Source organism: Theropithecus gelada, chromosome 19, assembly GCF_003255815.1.
Source record: "Theropithecus gelada isolate Dixy chromosome 19, Tgel_1.0, whole genome shotgun sequence".
In the NCBI taxonomy this organism is placed as follows: domain Eukaryota; kingdom Metazoa; phylum Chordata; class Mammalia; order Primates; family Cercopithecidae; genus Theropithecus; species Theropithecus gelada.
The window spans coordinates 39898993-39921239 of record NC_037687.1 but is presented as its reverse complement, the minus strand read 5'-3'; the positions used below and the strand labels follow the sequence as shown (position 1 = coordinate 39921239).

At 39.0% G+C, this 22247-nt stretch overlaps 1 protein-coding gene across 1 annotated transcript; it reads right to left on the bottom strand.

Annotated features, from left to right (window-relative positions):
* Positions 1 to 3636: 3636 nt before the first annotated feature.
* Positions 3637 to 21783, bottom strand: ZNF780A (zinc finger protein 780A). Its single transcript, XM_025368529.1, is given in 10 exon segments — positions 3637 to 4502; positions 4504 to 4565; positions 4728 to 4911; positions 4914 to 5144; positions 5230 to 6845; positions 12457 to 12552; positions 14035 to 14161; positions 15678 to 15731; positions 21035 to 21105; positions 21676 to 21783. Coding segments are annotated over 8 exon segments (2601 nt in total). The 5' UTR covers positions 15687 to 15731; positions 21035 to 21105; positions 21676 to 21783; the 3' UTR covers positions 3637 to 4226.
* Between the last annotated feature and the right edge of the window lie 464 nt (positions 21784 to 22247).

The following is a 22247-nucleotide window of genomic DNA, read 5'->3' as shown; positions in this document are numbered from 1 at the left end:
AATAGTTCATTGGAAGAAGTCTGTTAAAAATCATGTTCATACTAATACACAAAATATATAATTATCATATATCTAGTATCATGTCACACTCCAAAGATAAATGGTTATAAATTTTACAAAAGGAAGCTGCAGTTAAGAATGTTTAATTTACTGTTGATAGTAGGTGAGAAAGAGCTATTTATATGCCTTTTTTCCACCAGCTTGATGCTTGTTTAGAAGATATAGTTACCTATTTGTATTCAGCTGTAAACGCAGGATGGAACAAATACAGAGAAGTTTTAGTAAGCCAGACACTTTCGGAAAAGACAGTATACTAGAAATGGGAAAAATGTATCCATACTAACGGCTACTCATAACTCCTATGTATCAGGTAAAAGGAGGTCCAAATAAAAATCAGTGCTATGGAGTGAAGGTCAGACTCACAAACCAAAGAAATGAAATATTCAATACCTTTCACAATAATAAAATACCCCAATGTCCTAATGAAAAAGAATAAAAACATATACTCGATCATTTTCTCCTAGGAGATGAAATATATTGTTTTAAAAATGAGTTACTCCAATAAGATATTAATAAGCAATACATATATAATAAACATAACTGACCAGTTAGATATATAATAGACAACAGATTAAATACCACTGACTAAGCACAACTTAAGGAGATTATATAATTAAATGTATCCAAAAAAAACCCATTATTTAATTGACCTATCACTTTCTAATACATCTTTGTTACTAAAAATTTAAACAACTTAGTAACCATGACTCTGGGTCATCTGATATCATAATGTGGTTCAAGGTCCAGCAATCTTCTGTTTCTTTGATTGCATTTCCTTGTTTCAGAACAGGTAAAAATGTTAATAGCATAATAAAGACCAAACTGTCCAACTACCAAAACCCTGAAGCAGCAACAATGTCAAAGAATTACAAATAAAAGGAATAAGAATTTTTTTTGAAAAGCAGCTAAAATTGAGAAAATTCTTTTTGTAAGTGAATTCAGTATGTTCACTGGGCTTGTAAGCAAGGAAATATTCTATGGATGCCTTCTCTGCTTTTAAAAGTAGTAGGTGATTTTTAAATTTTTACATACTTGGTTTGTAACTTTAGCAAATATTTTAAAGTGTTTTATTATGTTTGCAAAGGGACTCTGACTTCCAACTTAGAAATCCAAAGATTCCATGATGACAGAGTTTCACTGGAAGGCCTCCCGGGATCTTTCTTTTATGACAATTCTTTTTTTTTTTTTTAGACGGAGTCTTGCTCTGTCACCCAGGCTGGAGTGCAGTGGTGCAATCTCTGCTCACTGCAAGCTCCACCTCCCATGTTCACGGCATTCTCCTGCCTCAGCCTCCCGAGTAGCTGGGACCACAGGTGCCCACCACCACACCCAGCTAATGTTTTTGTATTTTTAGTAGAGACGGGGTTTCACCATGTTAGTTGGGATGGTCTCGATCTCCTGACCTCATAATCTGCTTGCCTCGGCCTCCCAAAGTGCTGGGATTACAGGCGTGAGCCACTGCGCCCAGCCTTTATGACAATTCTTAATGAGACTACCAGAATGTGCAATGACCCATAAAGGAGTTGTGCTGGGTTACTACTCAGGGAATCTGTTGAGTTCAAAAAAGAAAGTCAAAGAGAATCAATATGAAAAAGATGAAACTGGAAATAAAAAATAGGAACATAAGACTAGAAAGCCAAGTTTTATACAGCCTTGTTTTATAAGATTTATAAGATCATTGCATTAACAAAACCTGAAAAATGTTTAGAAAATTATAATTTTACTTATGATTATAGATGCAATTAAATGTTAAGAAATAGAATTAAGTAGTCTATCAAAAGATAATAATCTGATAAGGGTATATTCACAAAAAGAAAGCTATCAATATAAATTATCATATAGATTTTTAAATGCACTAGAATAAAATCACAAAGGATTATTACTGATCTTTAAAAAAGTTAATCTCTCTAATTCATGATGCCACAATGGTATCATGTTTTATAGCTTGATTTAAAGGCTTTTTTTTCAAAGTTTATCAACAGCTCATGTACCAGCCATGGTATAGGTGCTGGTGATAAATGCTAAACAAAAACAAGGTTCCAGACAAAACAATCTTAGCTCCCTAAATAAACTAGAGGGTGCTAATTTTGTACTGAGTATACCGTCAGCCTTATGACACAAGTTGACTTATGTTGACACCTTAATGACATTCATTTTTAAATAGTCTATTTCAATTTTCATTTTGTATTCAATCCAGAGCTAAAATACACATAACTATAAATTTTCAGGGGTCACAAAGTCTCTCCGTAGATTACTTAACTAGAGATTTACAATGGACTTATGGCAGTTACCAGCTTACCCAAATGATCAAACTTAGTTTCACTAATGCAAGGACCTGTACTTAAATGTTTTCTGACAGTAAAACATGACATACAAATAGCCTGCAAAGTATTCTTCCCCAAAATGTTTAATCTGACCTAACAGTGCCTCTGGACTCAAATTCCCTTGTACAGAATACGCAACAAAGAGAACATGGCTAAATGACATTATAAAGAAAGAAATCTAAACACATAGACAACTTTCCTGGGCTAGTCAAAATTCAATCTCATTTTTTAAGAAAGAGGAGATGGATCAGGCCTTTTCAAAACTATCAAGCAGATAGTCAAGGTCTGTGAAGTGTGCCAAAGAAATAATTCCCTGCACCACAGGCCATACATTTCAATCCCTATATCTTTAACCTACTTGTTAAGTTTGTCTCCTCCAGAATCGAAGCTGTAAAGCTACAAATTGTTCTTCAAATGGAGCCCCAGATGCAGTCCGTGACTAAAATCTACCGCGGACCCCTGGACTGGCCTGCTAGCCCATGCTCCGATGTCAGTGACATCGAAGGCACCCCTCCCGAGGAAATCTCAACTGCACAACCTCTATTATGCCCCAATTCAGCAGGAAGCAGTTGGAGCAGTCGTCAGTCAACCTCCCCAATAGCACTTGGGTTTTCCTGTTGAGGAGGGGACTGAGAGACAGGACTAGCTGGATTTCCTAGGCCAACTAAGAATCCCTAAGCCTAGCTGGGAAGGTGACCGCATTCACCTTTAAACATGGGGCTTGCAACTTAGCTCACACCTGACCAATCAGGTAGGAAAGAGAGTTCACTAAAATGCTAATTAGGCAAAAACAGGAGGTAAAGAAATAGCCAATCATCTATTGCCTGAGAGCACAGCGGGAGGGACAATGATTGGGATATAAACCCAGGCATTCGAGCCAGCAATGGCTACCCTCTTTGGGTCCTCCCCCTGCCGCCTTTGTATGGGAGCTCTGTTTCCACTCTAGTAAATCTTGCAACTGCAAGAAAAAAAAAAAAAAAAAAGAATGAGGAGAAATGTTCTAGGTCAGTGGCTCTCTAACTCTGGTTAGTATCACAATCACCTGGAGAAATAAAAAACATAAAGGCCCAGACTTATAAGCTAAGGCTTAAGCCTCTGTAGCTTTTGAGAGCCTACATTCATACGATTTCCAGGCTACAATATACTAAAGAGAGAGAACCAAATGCAATGCAGGTTCTGCGATGGATTCTCCTTTGAATATGAATAGCTGTAAAAGATGGTTTGGAAGCCAATGAAGAAATCTGAAAATGGAATATTACAGAATTATGAATAGTTTCCTTAAGGGTAATTATGGTACAATGGTTCTATGATTTTGTCTTTATGTTTGGGTGATACACATGTTGATTAAATAAAGGGTAAAGTGTCATGATGTCTAAAACTTATTCTCAATGGCACAACAAATATACAAAAAATAAACGTGCAAATTTGTTAATAATTTTGAATCTAGGTGGGGGTATATGGTTGTATATTTGACAATTCCTTCCAAACCCACAACAAGTATCAACTAGGTTTACCATCTTTTATGGGCAGGATTTGTGGTATCCCAAAGCAATTACAATAGTAACATCAAAAATCACTGGTTATTGATCACCATGATAGATACATAACAATGAAAAAGTTTGAAATATGCTGAGAATTATCAAAATGTGACATAAAGACATGAAATGCACACATGATGTTTGGAAAATGAACCTGATCATCTTGCTCACCACAGGGTTGCCACGAACCTTCAATTTGTATAAAACACAATAACTGCAATGCACAATTCAGTGAGGTATGCCTGTATCTGGTAAAGTATTTCATAGGGAGTATATTGTGAACATAACAACTACCCTATATTCCTCATTCAAAGACTTTCTCACAAGAATTATCTTCTCCAAACACTAAGGTATTTAGTGTGGCTATAAAACGCCCCACATTCCTTACACCCAAAGATTTCTCGGAAGTATGAATACTCTGATGTTGAGCAAATCCCAGGCCATGATGAAAGTTCTTCACACATTCTTTTATGTTCACAAGATTTCTCATCAATATGAGCTCTCCGGTGTTGAGTAAATTTTTCATACACAGTGAAGGCTTGTCCACACTCCTTATAGTCATAAAATTTCTAACTATTATGAATTTTCTGATGTTAAGAAAGCTGATAATCCACAGTAAATGCTTTCCCACATTCCTTACATTCTAGGGTTTCTCACCAGTATGAATTTTAACATGTTGAACAATGTTTGAGCTACAACTAAAGGTCTTCCCACATTCTGTACATTCACAGGGCTTCATACCAGCATGAATTCTTTGATGTGCAGTCAGGACCAAACTACATCTAAGTTTTCCCACACTCCTTACATTCATAGAGTTTCTCACCCGTATGAATACTCTGATGTTGAATAAGGTTTGAGCCACTATTGAAGGCCTTCCCACATTCCTCAAATTCAAATGGCTTCTCGCCAGTATAAATGATCTGAAGTCCAGCAAGCTGTGTCAGAAAACTAAAGGCCTTTCCACATTCTTTACATTCAAAGGGTTTTTTTTACCAGTGTGAATTTGGTAATGTTCAGTAAGTTGGTAATGATATCTAAAGGTCTTCCTCCACTCCTTACATACAAAGAGTTCCTCACTGGAATGAATTTTCTGATGCTGAGTAAGGTTTGAACCACGATTGAAGCCTTTCCCACACTCCTTACATTCACATGGTTTTACACCAGCATGAATACTCTGATGTTGAACATGGTTTGAGACACGATTAAAGGATTTTCCACATTCCTTACATTCAAGATGGCTTCTCACCTGTGTGAACATTCTTATGGCGATTAAGCTGGGTGGGAAGACTAAAAACCTTTCCACACGCCTTACATTCAAAGGGTTTCTCACCAGTATGCAATTTCTGGTGTCGAATAAGTTGCATATGAAGTCGAAAGGCTTTCCCACACTCCTTACATTCAAAGGGTTTCTCACTAGTATGCAATTTCTGATGTCGAATAAGGTGCATATGAAGTCGAAAGGCTTTCCCACATTCCTTACATTCAAAGGGTTTCTTTCCAGTATGAATACTTCGATGTTGATTAAGATTTGAACCACGACGGAAGAATTTCCCACATTCCTTACATTCAAAGGGTTTCTCACCTGTATGAGTTTTCTGATGTTGAGAAAGTTGTAGGTAAAGTCTAAAAGCCTTCCCACATTCCTTACATTCATAGGGCTTCTCACCAGTGTGAATACTCTGATGTTGAACAAGGCTCGAGCCACGATTGAAGGCCTTCCCACAGTCTTTACATTCAAATGGCTTGTCACCAGTATGAATTCGAGAATGTTCAATAAGTTGGCAATGATATCTAAAGGCCATCTCACATTCCCTACATACAAAAGGTTTCTCATTGGAATGAATTTTCTGATGCTGAATAAGGTGTGCACCACGATTAAAGCCTTTCCCACACTCCTTACATTCATATGGTTTTACACCAGCATGAATACTCTGATGTTGAGCAAGGTTTGAGCTACGATTAAAGGACTTCCCACATTCCTTACATTCAAATGGTTTTTCACCTGTGTGAATGTTCTTATGGCGATTAAGCTGGTTGAGAAGACTAAAGGCCTTCCCACATTCTCTGCATTCAAAGGGTTTCTCACCAGTATGAATCTTCTGATGTCGAACAAGCTTTGTCAGAAGAGTAAACGCCTTTCCACATTCTTTACATTCAAAGGGTTTCTCACCAGTATGAATTTGGCAATGTTCAATAAGTTGGTAATGATATCGAAAAGCCATCCCACATTCCTTACATACAAAGGGTTTCTCATTGGAATGAATTTTCTGATGCTGAATAAGGTGTGCACCACGATTGAAGCCTTTCCCACACTCCTTACATTCATATGGTTTTACACCAGCATGAATACTCTGATGTTGAACAAGGTTTGAACTACGATTAAAGGACTTCCCACATTCCTTACATTCAAACAGTTTCTCACCTGTGTGAATGTTCTTATGGCGATTAAGCAGGGTAAGAAGACTAAAGGCCTTTCCACATTCGTTACATTCAAAAGGTTTCTCACCAGTATGAAATTTCTGATGTCGAGTAAATTGTATGTGAAGTCGAAAGGCTTTCCCACACTCCTTACATTCAAAGGGTTTCTCTCCAGTATGAATACTCTGATGCTGAAGAAGATTTGCACTACGACTAAAGTATTTCCCACATACCTTACATTCATACGGTTTATGTGTATTGCAAATAAGAGAAGCATGAGAAGTATAAGTAGGCAGTTTTTCACAGCTGATCATCTTTTGATTGATATGTCCTTCTTGATACCCCTGTAGTCCCTCAAATCTTCCATATTCTGAGTAGTTTCTAAAATAAAAGGCCTCAAGGCCAAGAGTTGTACTTATGTGCTTTATAACCTGTTCGGGTAAATTTACTTCAGAGATGTCATTTTCTGGAGATACTTTCTCAGGTCCATATTTTGACTCCAAATCTGAAAGAAATGAAGAAAGCAAACCTATTTTATTTTCCTATAACATACATGCAAAGTCCTTTCATCAACTGAAACCATCAATTCAAACCAATAAAACCTTTATTGGTTTTATTAGCTAAAACCAACAAAGTTGGTAGATAGAACCTTTCTCGTATCACTTCCGTTTCCAGTGGAAGCAAATGCACATCTGAGCCAGCCTGGTTATGTACATGTAAAAATAGGAAAATGAACCACCGAATGTTGATCCTAACTAGGTCGACTATCTGTTGAAACATATTGATATGTTCTATAGGACTTAAGACCATGAGACCCATAGCTTCATAGTCAGTAATTAGAATGTCCAGGATACAATCCAAATATACTGGCATATACAAGAAAATTTCAACTCACATTAGAAAAGAAAATCAACAGCAGCATTCTGCCAGGTGCCTGGGGATCACTCCACCCCTATTTACCATAAGAACCAGCACGTAAAACTGGGGGGCCTAAGGTCAGGTCCACCAGACCCAGCTCTGTGCCCAAGTCCCCAAGCATACCATCTGGGAACCTGGGGATTACCCTGATCCATCTACCACCTTTGCTACCTAAGCACTCGTCACAGAGGCCTGAGGTCAGACCCATATAACCTGCTGCTACCTCCACAACTGGCACCCACCTGTACTCACAACTGGATGTTCTGTGGACTGGCTCACCCAGCCCATCACAGTCACCTCCAACACCAAGCACTTACTGCTTGGGAGCCAGAAGTTTGTCCTGTTCACTACTACTGCCACCATCCATGCCACACTTGCTGCCCAAGAGTCCAAGAACCCATCCACCCACCCAGCATACCATTATCATCCAAACCACAAGGAGGCCAAAGAATCAATGTGCCTAGACACACCAATACTAGTACCAGCACAGACTACCCTGGGGCCCCAAAACAGGCATGTCTGGACTGCTACTGCCACCACCAGAGTCCAAGGACTTGCCTACCTAGTGTCCTAGTGCTAGGCCATTCTTGCATTAAAGGAATACCTGAGACTGGGTAATTTACGAAAAAATGAGTATTAACTGGCTCATGGTTCTGCAGGTTGTATAAGCATGGCGCTGGCATCTGCTCAGCTTCTGGGGAGGCCTTAGTGGGCTTTTACTCATCAAAGAAGGCAACACAGGACAAAGAATGTCGCACAGCAAGAGAAGGAGCAAGAGAGAGAACAAGGAGAAGTGCCATATACTTTTAACAACCAGGTCCTGCAAGAACTCACTTACTATTGTGAGGACAGCACCAAGGGGGTGGTGCTAAGCCATTCATGAGAAATCAACTCCCATGATCCAATTACCTCCCACCAGGTCCCATCTCCAACACTGGGGATTACATTTCAACTTGAGATTTAGAGGGGAAAATACCTAAACTGTATCACTTCTCATCCCCAATAAAACTTCACCATACCCTCCACTAACCATCACAACCAAAACCAATGAAGAAATCACACACACCAATGACACTGTTTACAGTAAAAAAAAAAAATCATAACACTACATAACAACACTACTGCACACACCCAGAATCAAAGCGAAAATGCCCTATCCAACCCTATTAACCATAGATACATCTTTAGGAAAAAAGCCTCCCCTACAAAAGCAAATTCAAAAAAATGAGAATAAACACAGGAAGTAACAAAAAAAAAAGAAGGAAACATGACATCTCCACAGGAACATAATAATTCTCCAGAAACATTCCAATGGGGGAAAAATGTTATATCCTAGCAAAATAATTCAAAAATAATTATATTAAAGAAGCTAAGTGAGATACAAGAGAATTTGGAAGAACAATACAAAGAAATCAGAATTAAAAAAAAAAAAAAAAAACCTCAGGATAAGAAGAAGAAATTTACCATTTCATTATAAAAAAGAACCAAACAGAAATTCTGAAACTGAATAATTCATTGAATAAAATATAAAATACATTCAAAATCTTCAACAACAGACTAGATCAGGTAGAAGAATCTCAGAACATAAAGCCAATTCTTTTGAAATAACCCAGTCAGACAAAAACAGAAAAAGAAAAAAAGAAGAATAAACAAAGACCCTATATGGGACATCATAAAACAACCAAATATTTGAAATTTTGAGGTCCCAGAGATGAAGAGAAAAAATAAAGGAAAGAAAATCTATTTAATGAAATAATAGCTGGAAACTTTCCAACTCTAGCAAGAGATGTAGACATCCAGATATAGGAAGCTCAGAGATACCCAAATAGATAACACAAAAAAGGCTTCTCCATGGCACATTATGGTCAAAATACAAAAGTCAAAGACAAAGAGAGAATACTAAAAACAGCAAGAGAAAAGCATCTAGTTACTTACAAGGGAACTCTCATCAGCCAAATAGCAGATTTCTCAACAGAAAGAAATGAGAGAGAATGAAATGATATATTCAAAGTGTTGAAAGAAAAAAATTGCCAATCAAGGATACTATCCTCAGCAAATTATCCAACATAAATGAAGAAGAAATAATCTTTCCCAGACAAAAGCTGAGGGTAGACCAGCTCTACAAGATATGCTTAAGAGTCCTACACTTAGAAGTGAAAGAGTATCTACCATTGTGAAAACATACAAAATTATAAAACCCACTGACACAGCAAATACACAAATAAGGAGAAAGAACTCAAATGTTATCCCTATAGAAAACAACCAAACCACAATGATAAAAAATAAAAGAGAAAGAAAGGAGCAAAGGATATACAAATCAACTAGAAATCAATTAATAAAATGACAAGAATAAGCCCTCACATATCAGTAATCACATTGAATGTAAATTGATTAAACTTTTCATCTAAAAGATATAGACTGGCTGAATGGATTAAAAAAAAAAGTGACCCAGTTATATGCTGCCAACAAGAGACTCATCTCACTGGTAAAGAAACATATGGATTGAAAGTAAAGGAATAGTAAAAGATATTCTATGCAAATGGAAACCAAAGTGAGCAGGAATAGCTATATTTATATCAGACAAAAAAGATTTTAAGTCAAAAGCAGCAAAAAGAGACAAAGAAGGTCATGGTATAATGATTAAGGGATCAATTCAGCAAGAGGATATAATAATTCTAAACATACTATAATCCCAACACCAGAACACCCAGATATATAAGGTGAATATTATTAGATCAAAAGGGAGAGAGATATACTCCAGGGCAATAATCACTGGGGACTTCAACACCCCACTCTGAATTAGACAGACCATCTAGATAGAAAATTAACAAAGAAACACTGGATTTAAACTTCACATTAGACAAAACAGGCCTACCAGACATTTACTGAACATTTCATCAAATAGCTACAGAATACACATACTCTCATTAGCACACAGAACATTCTCTAGGATAGACCATATGTTAGGATGCAATTCTTAACAAATTCTTCAAAACCAAAATTATACCAAGTCTTTTCTCAGACATGGAATAGAACAAGAAATCAGTAACAAGACAAACTTTGGAAACTATACAACACATGGAAATTAAACAACCTGCTCATACATAACCACTGGGTCAAGAAAGAAATTAAGGAGGAAATCAAAAAATTTCTTGAAACAAATGAAAATCAGAATTCAACATAGCAAAACCTATGGGATACAGCAAAAGCACTGCTAAGAGTGAAGTTGATGGCAATAAACACCAACATTGAAAAAGTAGAAAGATTTCAAATAAACAATCCAATGAAATCAGGGCAGAACTAAATAAAATACAGACTAAATAATACAAAAGATCAATGAAATGAAAAGTTGTTTTTTAAAAAACATAAATATAATTAATAAACCACTAGCTTGACTAACCAAGAAGAAAAGAGAATAAGCAAAATCAGAAATAAAAAAGGAGATATTACCACTGACACCACAGAAACAGAAAAGATCATCAAAACAGAAAAGCTGAACAGGCCAATAATGAGTAATGAGATTGAATCAGTAATAAAATGTCGCCCAAAAAAGAAAACTCCAGGACTGATGACTTCCCTGCTGAATTCTATCTACCAAACTCTCAAAGAACTAATACCAATTCTCCTCAAACTATTCCAAAAAATTTCAGAGAAGGAAATTCTCTTTAACTCATTCTATGAAGCTGGCATACCATGAAACAAAAACCAGACAAGGAAGAAACAAAAAAAGAAAATAGTTCTAACCTAATGGCACATGAATGCCTATGTTTATTGTAGCACCATTCATAATAGCAAAGACATGGAATTAACTTAAATGTCCATGAATGGTTACCTGGCTAAAGAAAATGTGGTACAAGGAATACTACGTAACCATAAAAAAGAACAAGATTATGTGCAGCAATGTGGATGGCACTGGATGCCATTATCCTAAGCAAATTAATGAAGGAACAGAAAACCAAAGACTACATATTCTCACTTACAAGTGGGAGCTAAACACCAAGTACACATGGACACAAAAAAACAGAACAACAGACATCAGGGCCTACTTGAGAGTAGAGGGTGGGAGGATGAAGATCCAAAAACTACCTATTGGGTACTATGCTTATTATCTGGGTGATGAAATAATCTGTACACCAAACCCACCACAACGTGCAATTTACCCATATAACAAACCCACACATGTACCCCTTGGACCTAAAATAAAAGTTGGAAAATAATAATTAAAAATAAATAAAGAAATGGTGCTGGAGCAACTGGATATCCATATGCGATAGAATGAAACCAGACCCCTATTTCTCACCATATACAAAAATCAACTGGAAATGGATTAAAGACTTAAATATAAGACTCAAAACTACAAAACAACTAAAAGAAAACATAAAGGAAGTGCTTCAGGACATTGACCTAGGCAAAAATTTTCTGGTTAACACTGCAAAGGCACAGGCAGCAAAAACAAAAACAGATCAATGGAACCGTATTAAACTAAAACGCTTCTGCAGAGCAAACGAAAGTATCAACAGAGGGAATAGACAAAATTAAATGAGAGAAGTTATTTGCAAACTATTTCTCTGACAAGACTCAAATAACAGCCAAAAAAAAAAATCCTATTAAAAAGTTGGCAAATGGGCTGGGCACAATGGCTCATACCTGTAATCCCAGGAATTTGGGAGGCTGAGGTGGGCAGATCACCTGAGGTCAGGAGTTCAGGAACAACCTGGCCAACACAGTGAAACCTCATCTCTACTAAAAATACAAAAATTAGCCAGGTGCAGTGGTGGGCACCTGTTATCCCAGCTACTTGGGAAGCTGAGGCATGAGAATTGCTTGAACCCAAGAGGCAGAGGTTGCAGTGAGTCAAGATCACATCACCGCACTCCACACTGCAGGACAGAGTAAGATTCCATTTAAAAAAAAAAAAAAAAAGTTTACACTGGGAAAAACAGAGGGAACTTACTCCACTAAAAGGGGAAGGAAATAAGAGAACAGAAATTAGGTGGTTAGTAAATGATGAAGTTCCTTGGTGACGGCTTCTGCTATAATCTTTACTTCCTTCCCAGGTCTTGGGCATTTTTATCCAACACAACTTAGGTCATCGAAGAAAGTTTTTCAAACCACATCTCAGGGGTGTGACTCCTTTCTGAGCACATGGCTGTCCGGGACAATGATGGCTTCCCCCTGCCTGCTTTACCCTCACTTACCTGGATACCATCTGCTTGTTTCTTTCCTTACAACCATCCAGGGCTCTTTCTCTTGCTCAAGTAACGTAATCACATCTGGTTTAGAAATGGAACTTCCTGCGTAAAAGAAATGACACGTAGAATTTTTTTAATACAAAAATTTTTTTTTCAAATCTTTGTGACCTGCTTAAACTTATAATAAATTACAAGTCAAAACAATATTGAGAAGAGCCTTCAGATAAGAGTGAGAGGTTGAGTAAGAGAACTCTTTTCTAACTCAGAATCTTATCCCTCAAAAAGAGGGATAACTGAATGGTTGAGAGCAGGAAACTTCAAGCCAGACTGCCGTGTTCAAATCCTGTCTCTGCTACTCACTAGCAGTATGACCTCAGGTAAGTCATTTAAACTCTGTCCTTCAGTTTTCCCAGCTCTAAAATGGGGATGATGTAACACCTATTTTATAGGATTGATACTAAGACTAAATAAGTTAATATAAGTAAAATACTTCTAACATTGCGTGATATACAGTAGCACAAAGTCAAGATTATGTTTATTATTGTCATTTATTTTGCATCCTTAGACATATACAGCTCACTCAGTATATTCACTCAATGAAAATACATACACTCCATAGCCTGAAACTTTCAGCTACAAAACAAGTAATGCAATGTTTATCGAAGGAAATGAAATGCATTCACTTTAGTGTTAAATGAATTTCTGTCAACCCAATCAGTGTATGTAAATAACAGACATTTTTGTTTGTCTGTTTTTGTTTTTCAGACAAGGTCTCAGTCTATTGCCCAGGCTGGAGTGCAGTGATGGGTACAGTTCACTGCAGCCTCAACCTCCCAGTGATCATAGAGGTTTCTTTGATAGAAAAATTCAAGACACTCTTCTCCTTACAGGTGGGCCAAAAAAACAAAAACAAACCAACAAACAGAAAATCCACAGTAGGCCGGGCGCGGTGGCTCAAGCCTGTAATCCCAGCACTTTGGGAGGCCGAGACGGGCGGATCACGAGGTCAGGAGATCGAGACCATCCTGGCGAACACGGTGAAACCCCGTCTCTACTAAAAAAAAAAACAAAAAAACTAGCCGGGCGAGGTGGCGGGCGCCTGTAGTCCCAGCTACTCGGGAGGCCGAGGCAGGAGAATGGCGTGAACCCGGGAGGCGGAGCTTGCAGTGAGCTGAGATCCGGCCACTGCACTCCAGCCTGGGCAACAGAGCAAGACTCCGTCTCAAAAAAAAAAAAAAAAAAAAAAGAAAATCCACAGTAATTCTGACATCAAACATAACATGAAACCTGGTTCTTAGACAGTATCTTTCAATGAACGTACAAGATTTCAAATTCAGCCCCATGGTCATGGAGAGAGAGAGGCAATTACAGAAAGGACCGGTGTAATGGAGGCCCCTGTGGAGTAGGCAAGATACAGGGGCTCAGGGAGGTGCCTGTTTTCAACCCAGCAAATCTCAATCCATTCCTTTGGGAACAAGAAGAAGGAATTCAGCCACCTCTTAAAAGATAGCCCTGAAATTCACGGTGAAGAAAGCTGATATTCCAGAGAACAGACACAAAAATAACTGGGACCAATGACCTTACCCAGTGAGATCAGGTGGCTGTAGTTCTCCAACATCACGTCCCTGTACAAGGTCCTCTGATCAGGCTGCAGGCACTCCCACTCCTCCTGAGAGAAGTCAATGGCCACATCCCTGAATGTCACTGATCCCTGAAACCACAAACACATGTATTATGGTGAAATTGAAGAAAATTGTTTCAAGATGAAAGGAGAGGAAGTGAAGGAGTGTACTATAAGAAAAAAGCAATATGGAAATTCACAGAGTGCCTGCACATTCTTCAAGAATCCTGCTGCTGGCTGAGCATGGTGGCTCATCCCTATAGTCCCAGCTACTCAGGAGGTCGAGGTGGGAGGATTGCTTGAGCCCAGGAGTTTGAGACTAGCCTGGGCAACATAATGATATCCTGTCTCTGCAAAAAGTAAACTTTAAGTAACTGTGTGTGGTATCACGTACCTGTAGTCCCAGCTACTTGGGAGACTGAGGTAGGAGTATCGCTTGAGCCCAGGAGTTCAAGGCTACAGTGAACTGTGATCACGCCACTGCACTCCAGCCTGGGCCACAGAGCAAGACCCTATCTCAGAAAAACAAACAAACAAAAAAAGGTGGGGGTTGCATACAATTGAAGAATGTTCTTAATCCTCAAGCTCATTATGGTATGAAATGATAGCAAAAGTATTTTTTCTTGTCATGACAAATGATTTTTATAAGCTGCATGAAAGTCAATATAACTGACATATTAGATTTATTCATTTTTTTCTATTTATACATTGAGGATGGCCAGGGCCTCTAAGGATTTTCCCAATTCTGATAATTTTTTTTTTTTTTTCCTGAGACAGAGTCTCACTCTGTTACCCAGGCTAGAGTGCAGTGGCACGATCGCAGCTCACTGCAACCTCCACCTTCCAGGTTCAAGCAATTCTCCTGCCTCAGCCTCCTGTGCAGCTGGGATTACAGGTGCATACCACCACAATAGGCTAATTTTGTTGTTGTTGTTGTTGTTGTTAGAAGAGATGGGGTTTTACCAAGTTGGCCAGGCTGGTCTCAAACTCCTGACCTCAAGTGATCCACCACCCGCCTCAGCCTCCCAAAGTGCTGGGACTGCACGCGTGAGCCACCACTTCCAGCCAGAGAATCTGTAATCACCTATCATTCATGCCCTGAATTATCTTCTCCCTGTTACTGCCCACTGTCCTCACTGATCATTTCCCTAAAAGCCTCATAAAGCAGAACACCTTGTCACACTTGCAGACTGAGGCCACTCACTACGGAATTCGACCTTAGCTACCTGGAAGGCTCCAGTCTGTGAAGTTTCAAAGTGTTCCCAAGTGTGGTCAATCATCTGTAACTTATCAAACCCATAAGACCCTGTTTCCCTGTGGGGACTGATTCCTCCACCGTTCCAATATTCTTCCTGACCAAGGTCTGAGCACAGAGCACAGACTGAATAACCTGTTCAAAGAAAACATCAAAGCCAGCAGGAAACAGAGGTACAAATAGGAAGAGCACTGACTTTTTTTTTTTTTTTTGTCACCAACCTTCACTATAATGGGACAAACTGGGGTGTAATATCATAGATCCTAGGTAAGAAGCTTCAGGTTAAATAATAACAGTCACCTAACCCGAAAGTCACCATATTTGAAGGAAAAGAGAGAAATACCAACTTACATGGACCATGTTTCTAGAATTACAAAATTGGTCAATCTTCCTCGTGCTTCTCCCCTGGAAAACAACAACAAAAAAAGGCCATAATTAAAGCTGTGTCTCAATGCTCTCAAAGCATTGAAGCAAATAACTATTTTATTCTCCATTCCTATTTCTCAACTACTCCTGCTAACATGCACACTTCTACCACCTCCCATCACTCCCCTTGTCCCCCCACACACACTTTCTCACAAATAAACTGGCAGTGAACACGTAGAGTCGGGATGAAACCAAGCTCTCGCCTACATCCAAGGTAACCTGCGGCAGAAGCATGAATGCTGAGCACAGGCATTTCTGCCTTGAAGTTGTGGCTTCCAGCCAGTCCTCCATTCTTGGGATACCTATCTTGGCCTCGGACTGGACCTCTGATCCTGCCCTAAGCAGATCCCCCTCCCCTAGTCCCACCTTTCAGAGCTGAGAAGGGATCGCATCATCCAATCCAGAACCTCTTTGTGAAATCAGGATTGGGTGCAGTGGGGCAAGGCATGAGAACTGGAAAGGAATAGACAGAATTGCAAGGGCAGTGTTCAGCATTCTGAGCTCAGCAAAAGCCAGTTGGTTAACACAGTTTAGAACATCCGCGTAATAGAATACTTGGTACTCTATGATTAACAGAAAAATTAGATTACAAAACAGGATAATATGATTACATTTGTAAAATATATGTATATAGAAATATTAATAAAAAGACTAACAGACATCAATAGAAAAAAATTTAGAAAATTATATGCATGTTAAGAGTTCTCCTCTGTGTAGCTCCAATTTTCTTCTTTTTGCTTAAGAAGCAAAAAGGTGTGGCCGGGCACGGTGGCTTACACCTGTAATCCCAGCACTTTGGGAGGCCAAGGCAGGCAGATCATGAGGTCAGGAGATCGAGACCATCCTGGCCAACATGGTGATACCCCGTCTCTACTAAAAATACAAAAATTAGCTGGGTGTGGTGGCACATGCCTGTAATCCCACCTACTCGGGAGGCTGAGGCACGAGAATCGCTTGAACCCAGGAGGCAGAGGTTGCAGTGAGCCGAGATCACACCATTGCACTCCAGCCTAGCAACAGAGCGAGACTTCATGTCAGAAAAAAAAAAAAATTGTAACTACATCCAGGCATTAACTTGGAATATTTATAATTATATTCACATATATATATATCTATACACACACACGTGTGTGTCTATGCATCTCTATATATGGTCATATGTAAATGTATATACACATTTCTTTCCTATGAGGAAACTTCTCCAAATTAGATGAAAGACACTTTTTATTTAGATATCTCCCTTTGAACTTGGGGGGAAAAAATCAGGATAATCTAATGAGCTGTTGTTTTTACTTAACGAGTTTGTTTCCTTTATTTTCCAATTCTTGACCATCACTAAGATGTCTATGTTTTTCTATGTATATTGGAACAATTTCTAGAAAAAATTTTCTGCAAGTCCCCAACCAATGTCTTGTATGCATTAATGATAGTCTATTTCTACTTTCGAAGTAAAAAATAAAAACAGAGTTATCAGGAAAAAAAACCTGAGCCTGTCATGAGGTTCAACAAGAGGTTAATGTGACTATAAAAAATAACATCAGGTAGTTCTAATATTCTTTAGCTGTATCTCACCAATATAATTAGATATTCTCATTATCAAGATTCTTCTTCGAATGAACACAATGCAGATAAGTGGCATTTGCAAACTATGTGAGAAAATTTGTGGAATATACACCACCATGCTTGGTTTCCTTCTTCACCAAATAACCAATTAAAATATTATTTTAGATATAATTCTTATAGAATGCCTTTAGATATGATTCTTACAGAATTCTTATACAAAAACCCTATCTTAGTATATGGGATTCATATACAATATAACAATTTCTTTTGGGGGGGCAGGGGTGAAGTCTTGCTCTGTCACCCAGGCTGGAGTGCTGTGGCCTGATCTCAGCTCACTGCAACCTCTGCCTCCCAGGTTCAAGCAATTCTCCTGCCTCAGCCTCCTGAGTAGCTGGGATTACAGGCGCCTGCCACCACCCCTGGCTAGTTTTTGTATTTTTAGTAGAGACAAGGTTTCACCATGTTGGCAAGGCTGGTCTCAAACTCCTGAACTCAAATGATCTGCCTGTCTCAGTCTCCCAAAGTGCTGGGATTACAGGTGTGAGCCACTGTACCCCATCTTATGTAACATTTTCTTGAGTATTATTGCTCATAGCATCAATATTGCTTAATGATATATCAAATACTTTTCATAATTCCTTATAGACATCATTTTATTACCTGCATAATACTCTATCACTTAAGTCTAATATGATTAACTTAATGATTTCTGTATTACAGAACACTTAGTTTATACAAGATCATTTACAATGTCATTCCAGATATCACAATCTTTTGATTCTAGACCACGGTTTCTCACCCTAGGCACTAATGACATATTGTGCTAGATAATTCTTAGTTGGGGGAGTGGGGAGAGCTATCCTGTGCATAATACAATGTTCAGCAGCATTCCTGACCTCCATCCATTAGATCTAAGTAGCACCCTCCCTGACATCATGACAATCAAAAGTTTCTAAACATCACCCCAGCTGAGAAACAATGTTCTATCTAGATCAATGGATCCAAACCTCATGGGTCACATAAATTTTTTTATAATCTTATGAAATGATACACTATTTCTCCCCCTAAAACCCACATTTATAAATTTCTATAATACTTCAATATTTTATTTCAAGAGCTCTTGGTCCCTGAGACCATAAATGGAGTCACAAGAACTCAGGTTAAGAATTTCTGTCCTATATTCCTTACAGAAATAGGAAAAAACAAAAAATGCAAAAATTTGTATAGAACCACAAAAGACCCAAATAGCTAAAGCAATCTTGAGCAAAAAGGAACAAAGTTGGAGGTATCAAACTATCTGTCTTCAATATGTACTACAAAGCTATAGTAACCAAAACAGCAGGGTACTGACATAAAAAAAGACACATAGACCAAAGAAACAGAATAGAGAGGCCCAGAATAAATCCATATATTTATAACCAACTGAGTTTTGAGGAGGGTGCCAAGAACATACAATGGGGAAAAGACTCTTCAAAAAATACTACTGTGAAAAATAGGTATCCATATGCAGAAAAATGCAATTAGACCCTTATCTCAAACCATTATACAAAAATCAACTCTAAACAGATAAAATACCTAAATGTAAGATCCTAAACTATGAAACAAATAGAAGAAAACATAGGGGGAAAGTTCTATGAAACTGATCTGAGCAATGATTTTTTTTGGGATATGACCTCAAAAGCAAAGGCAACAAAAGCAAAAATGAACAAATGAAATGATATCAAGCTAAAAACCTTCTGCACAGAAAAGGAAACAATCAACAAAGTGAAGAGACATCTTGTAGAATGAGAGAAAATATTTGTAACCATATATATGATAAGAGATTAAGATCCAAAATATATGAGGAAGTCAAACAACTCAACAGCAAAAAAAAAAAAAAAACCTGATTAAAAGATGGGCAAAGGACCCGAATAGGCACATCCCAAAAGAAGACATAAAAAATGGCCAACAGTATATGAAAAAATACTCAACATCACTAATCATAAGGGAAATGAAAATTAAACCTGCAATAAGATATTACCTCATACCTGTTAGGGTGGCTACTAGAAAGACAAATGTTAACAAGTATTGGCAAGAATGTAGAGAAAAGGGAACTCTTGCACACTGTGGGCAAGAATGTAAATGGGCACAGCCATTATGTAAAACAGTATGGAGGTTACTCAAAAAGTTAAAAATACAACTACCATATGATCCAGTAATCCCAATACTGGGAATATATCTCCAAAGGAAATGAAATCCGTAGGTCAAAGAGATATCAGCACAGCCATGTTTATTACAGCACTATTCACAATAGCCAAGATATGGCATCAACCTACGTGTCTAACAATGAATGAATGGATAAAGAAAATGTAATATATATGCAGGTATATATACACAAGGGAATACTATTTAGCCATAAAAAGCAGGAAATTCTGTCATTTGCAAAAACGTGGATGAGCCTGGAGAACATCATATTAAGTGAAGTAAGCCAAGCACAGAAAGACACATGATCTCACTCATCAGCCAAATCTAAAAAAGTTGATATCACAGAAGTGGAGAGTAGAATGGTATTTACAGATCTGGGATAATGTGGGTGAGGGAGGAAGGAGGGCAGTGTTGACTGGGGAAATGTTGGTCAAAGGATACAAAATTTCAGGAAGAGAAATAAGTTCAAGAGATCTATTACACAAAATGGTATCTACAATTAATAACAATATTCTGTAGCCTTGAAAAATGCTAGGAGAGTGGATATTAAGTGTTCTTACCACAAAAATGATAACTATGTGAGGTAATGCATTGTTAATTAGCTAGATTTAGTCATTCCACAATGTATACATACCATAAAACTTCATGTTGCACATGATAAATACATACAATTATATCTGTCGATTTAAAAAGAATTTCTGTCCTAGATCATTTGAGCACCTCACTCATTTTCTTAATATACAAGCAGCCATCGCAATGAATCACATATTCCCAATGTTCCTGTTCTATAGAGGGTCAAGGGAATGACTTAAAATGACTACACAAAAACAACAGTTAAAACATAGTAAACGTTATTATATGCCTATCTCTGCTCTAAGGGGCTTTACGATATTAATTCATTCTCATGACAGAACCAACATTCCAACCCAAATACTCTGGATCCACTCCCCTATTCTTAACCACAACAGTGTATGGCCTCTCACAGTACACACACACACACACACACACACACACACACACACACACACGCCCAAAACACAACGGAAGCTGCCAAACCTCAGAGAGATCTGGCAAGTATAACAAATATCATCTCACGGACTGCCTGGCAAAATCCTGGCTCTTGTTGATACCAATTTCTGTGCGGTCAGTTTTCCACTCCCGAATGCCTCACAGACTAATGGAAATCATCCAACCATCTCCATTCTTCCCTGTTTTGAAAAGGAGGTCTGTAAAGACCAACTGACGTCTGGTGTGGGATTCCACCTAAACACTAATCTCCTCCTTCCCAAATATGGGTCTAAATGGAGTTTTAATATTAACTACTGGAGGTGTATTTCCATACCAGCTTCGAAAAAGAGAGCGCACAGGAAGGTGTGAACGATTTGCCAAATGGTTTTGTGAATATTAAGTGGAAAGGTGAAGGAGGGTGCACGAATTAATTTGCATATCCCCCTAGATTCACTGAAAATTTACGGGGTCTCAATATTCTAAAATCAAAAACGCATTTCTTGAGCAAATACAAAGCACGAACTCACCCTTGACTTTTAGATGTGCAGAAATAATGCTCTCATCTTCCTCCAGGTGCTTCTTTTGGATAATAACACGACTGGGGAAGGGTACGGCAAGCGTGAGACTCCAGGTTTTTCTTGGAGCGCAGACTAAGTTTGAAAGCACCCTCCCAAGCCACAATTTCCCTCACTTCACACGAAATAGGAAGGAAGTAAAAGGAGGCGGAATCGGTTCAACTAGTACAACCAGTTTGGAGCTGCTTTCTGGGGACAGAGCTCTGAGGACGCTGTGGTTCTCAACATGCAGCTAGCCGCCCTCCTGGGGAACAGTGGGGGGCACTTCTGCGCTTTCTTGTGTAAAGCTTCATTCTTGGCTCAATATCTGACCTCCCTACTGGGGCCATTGCTCTGCAGCAGTCCCCGCAGCTGTGAAGGGGAAAGAGGGAGGAAGCAGCAGGAGCTTGCGGGCACCAGCATATTGACGCTTACACAGCCCCAGCAAAGTGCGCTGCGTCCACACGCCTTCCCGGGCCTGTGCATAGGGCCTCACGCACACACTCACACAGTCCCCTCCGTCACTCATGATCTCACAATCCCCCTCCTCTGATGCCCGCGCACACGCACGCCTGGGGATCCGACAGATCCCGTCTGCGCCCCGGGGTTCCTACTCTGAGTACCTCCCTCTAGCCCACCCGCACTGTCGGGTCAGTCAGGCTCCAGCCCCAGTCAGCAGAGACCTCCCGCAGCCACGGATCTCGTCCTCGGTCGTGAAGACCTCACCCCACTATGTCGTCGACCCCTGGAGACCGGAAGTGAACTGGCGCGGTGGCCGCTGGGAAATACAGTCCAGAACAGAAAAAGCCTCAGAATCCTTGAGCTCTGAGCCTCTCAGGTTGATCCCACCATACTATGGGGCTGACCCCAAAGGGAGCCGAGCTTAGTGGATTCGTGGGAGTTCCAGCCCGCGGGGTGCACAGGTTTCTGCCTTGGGCGAGGATCCCCATCTGAGAGGAGCGTTTCCCTCTGGAGCGTCAGTATAACTTGCTTTTTCTCTCCATGGAGAATGCAAATGAGCAGAACTTTTAAAGAAGAAAGAAGAATTTAAAGTAAAATTATGTCAAGATGTGGGTGCTTTAACTCCCAGCAATAGACTTCCACTTCTCTGTGCTGTTTGAAGGGGACTTAGGATAAATTTGAAAAGCTTGAACTAAAGAATTGGTTGGTTATATACTAGGACAGG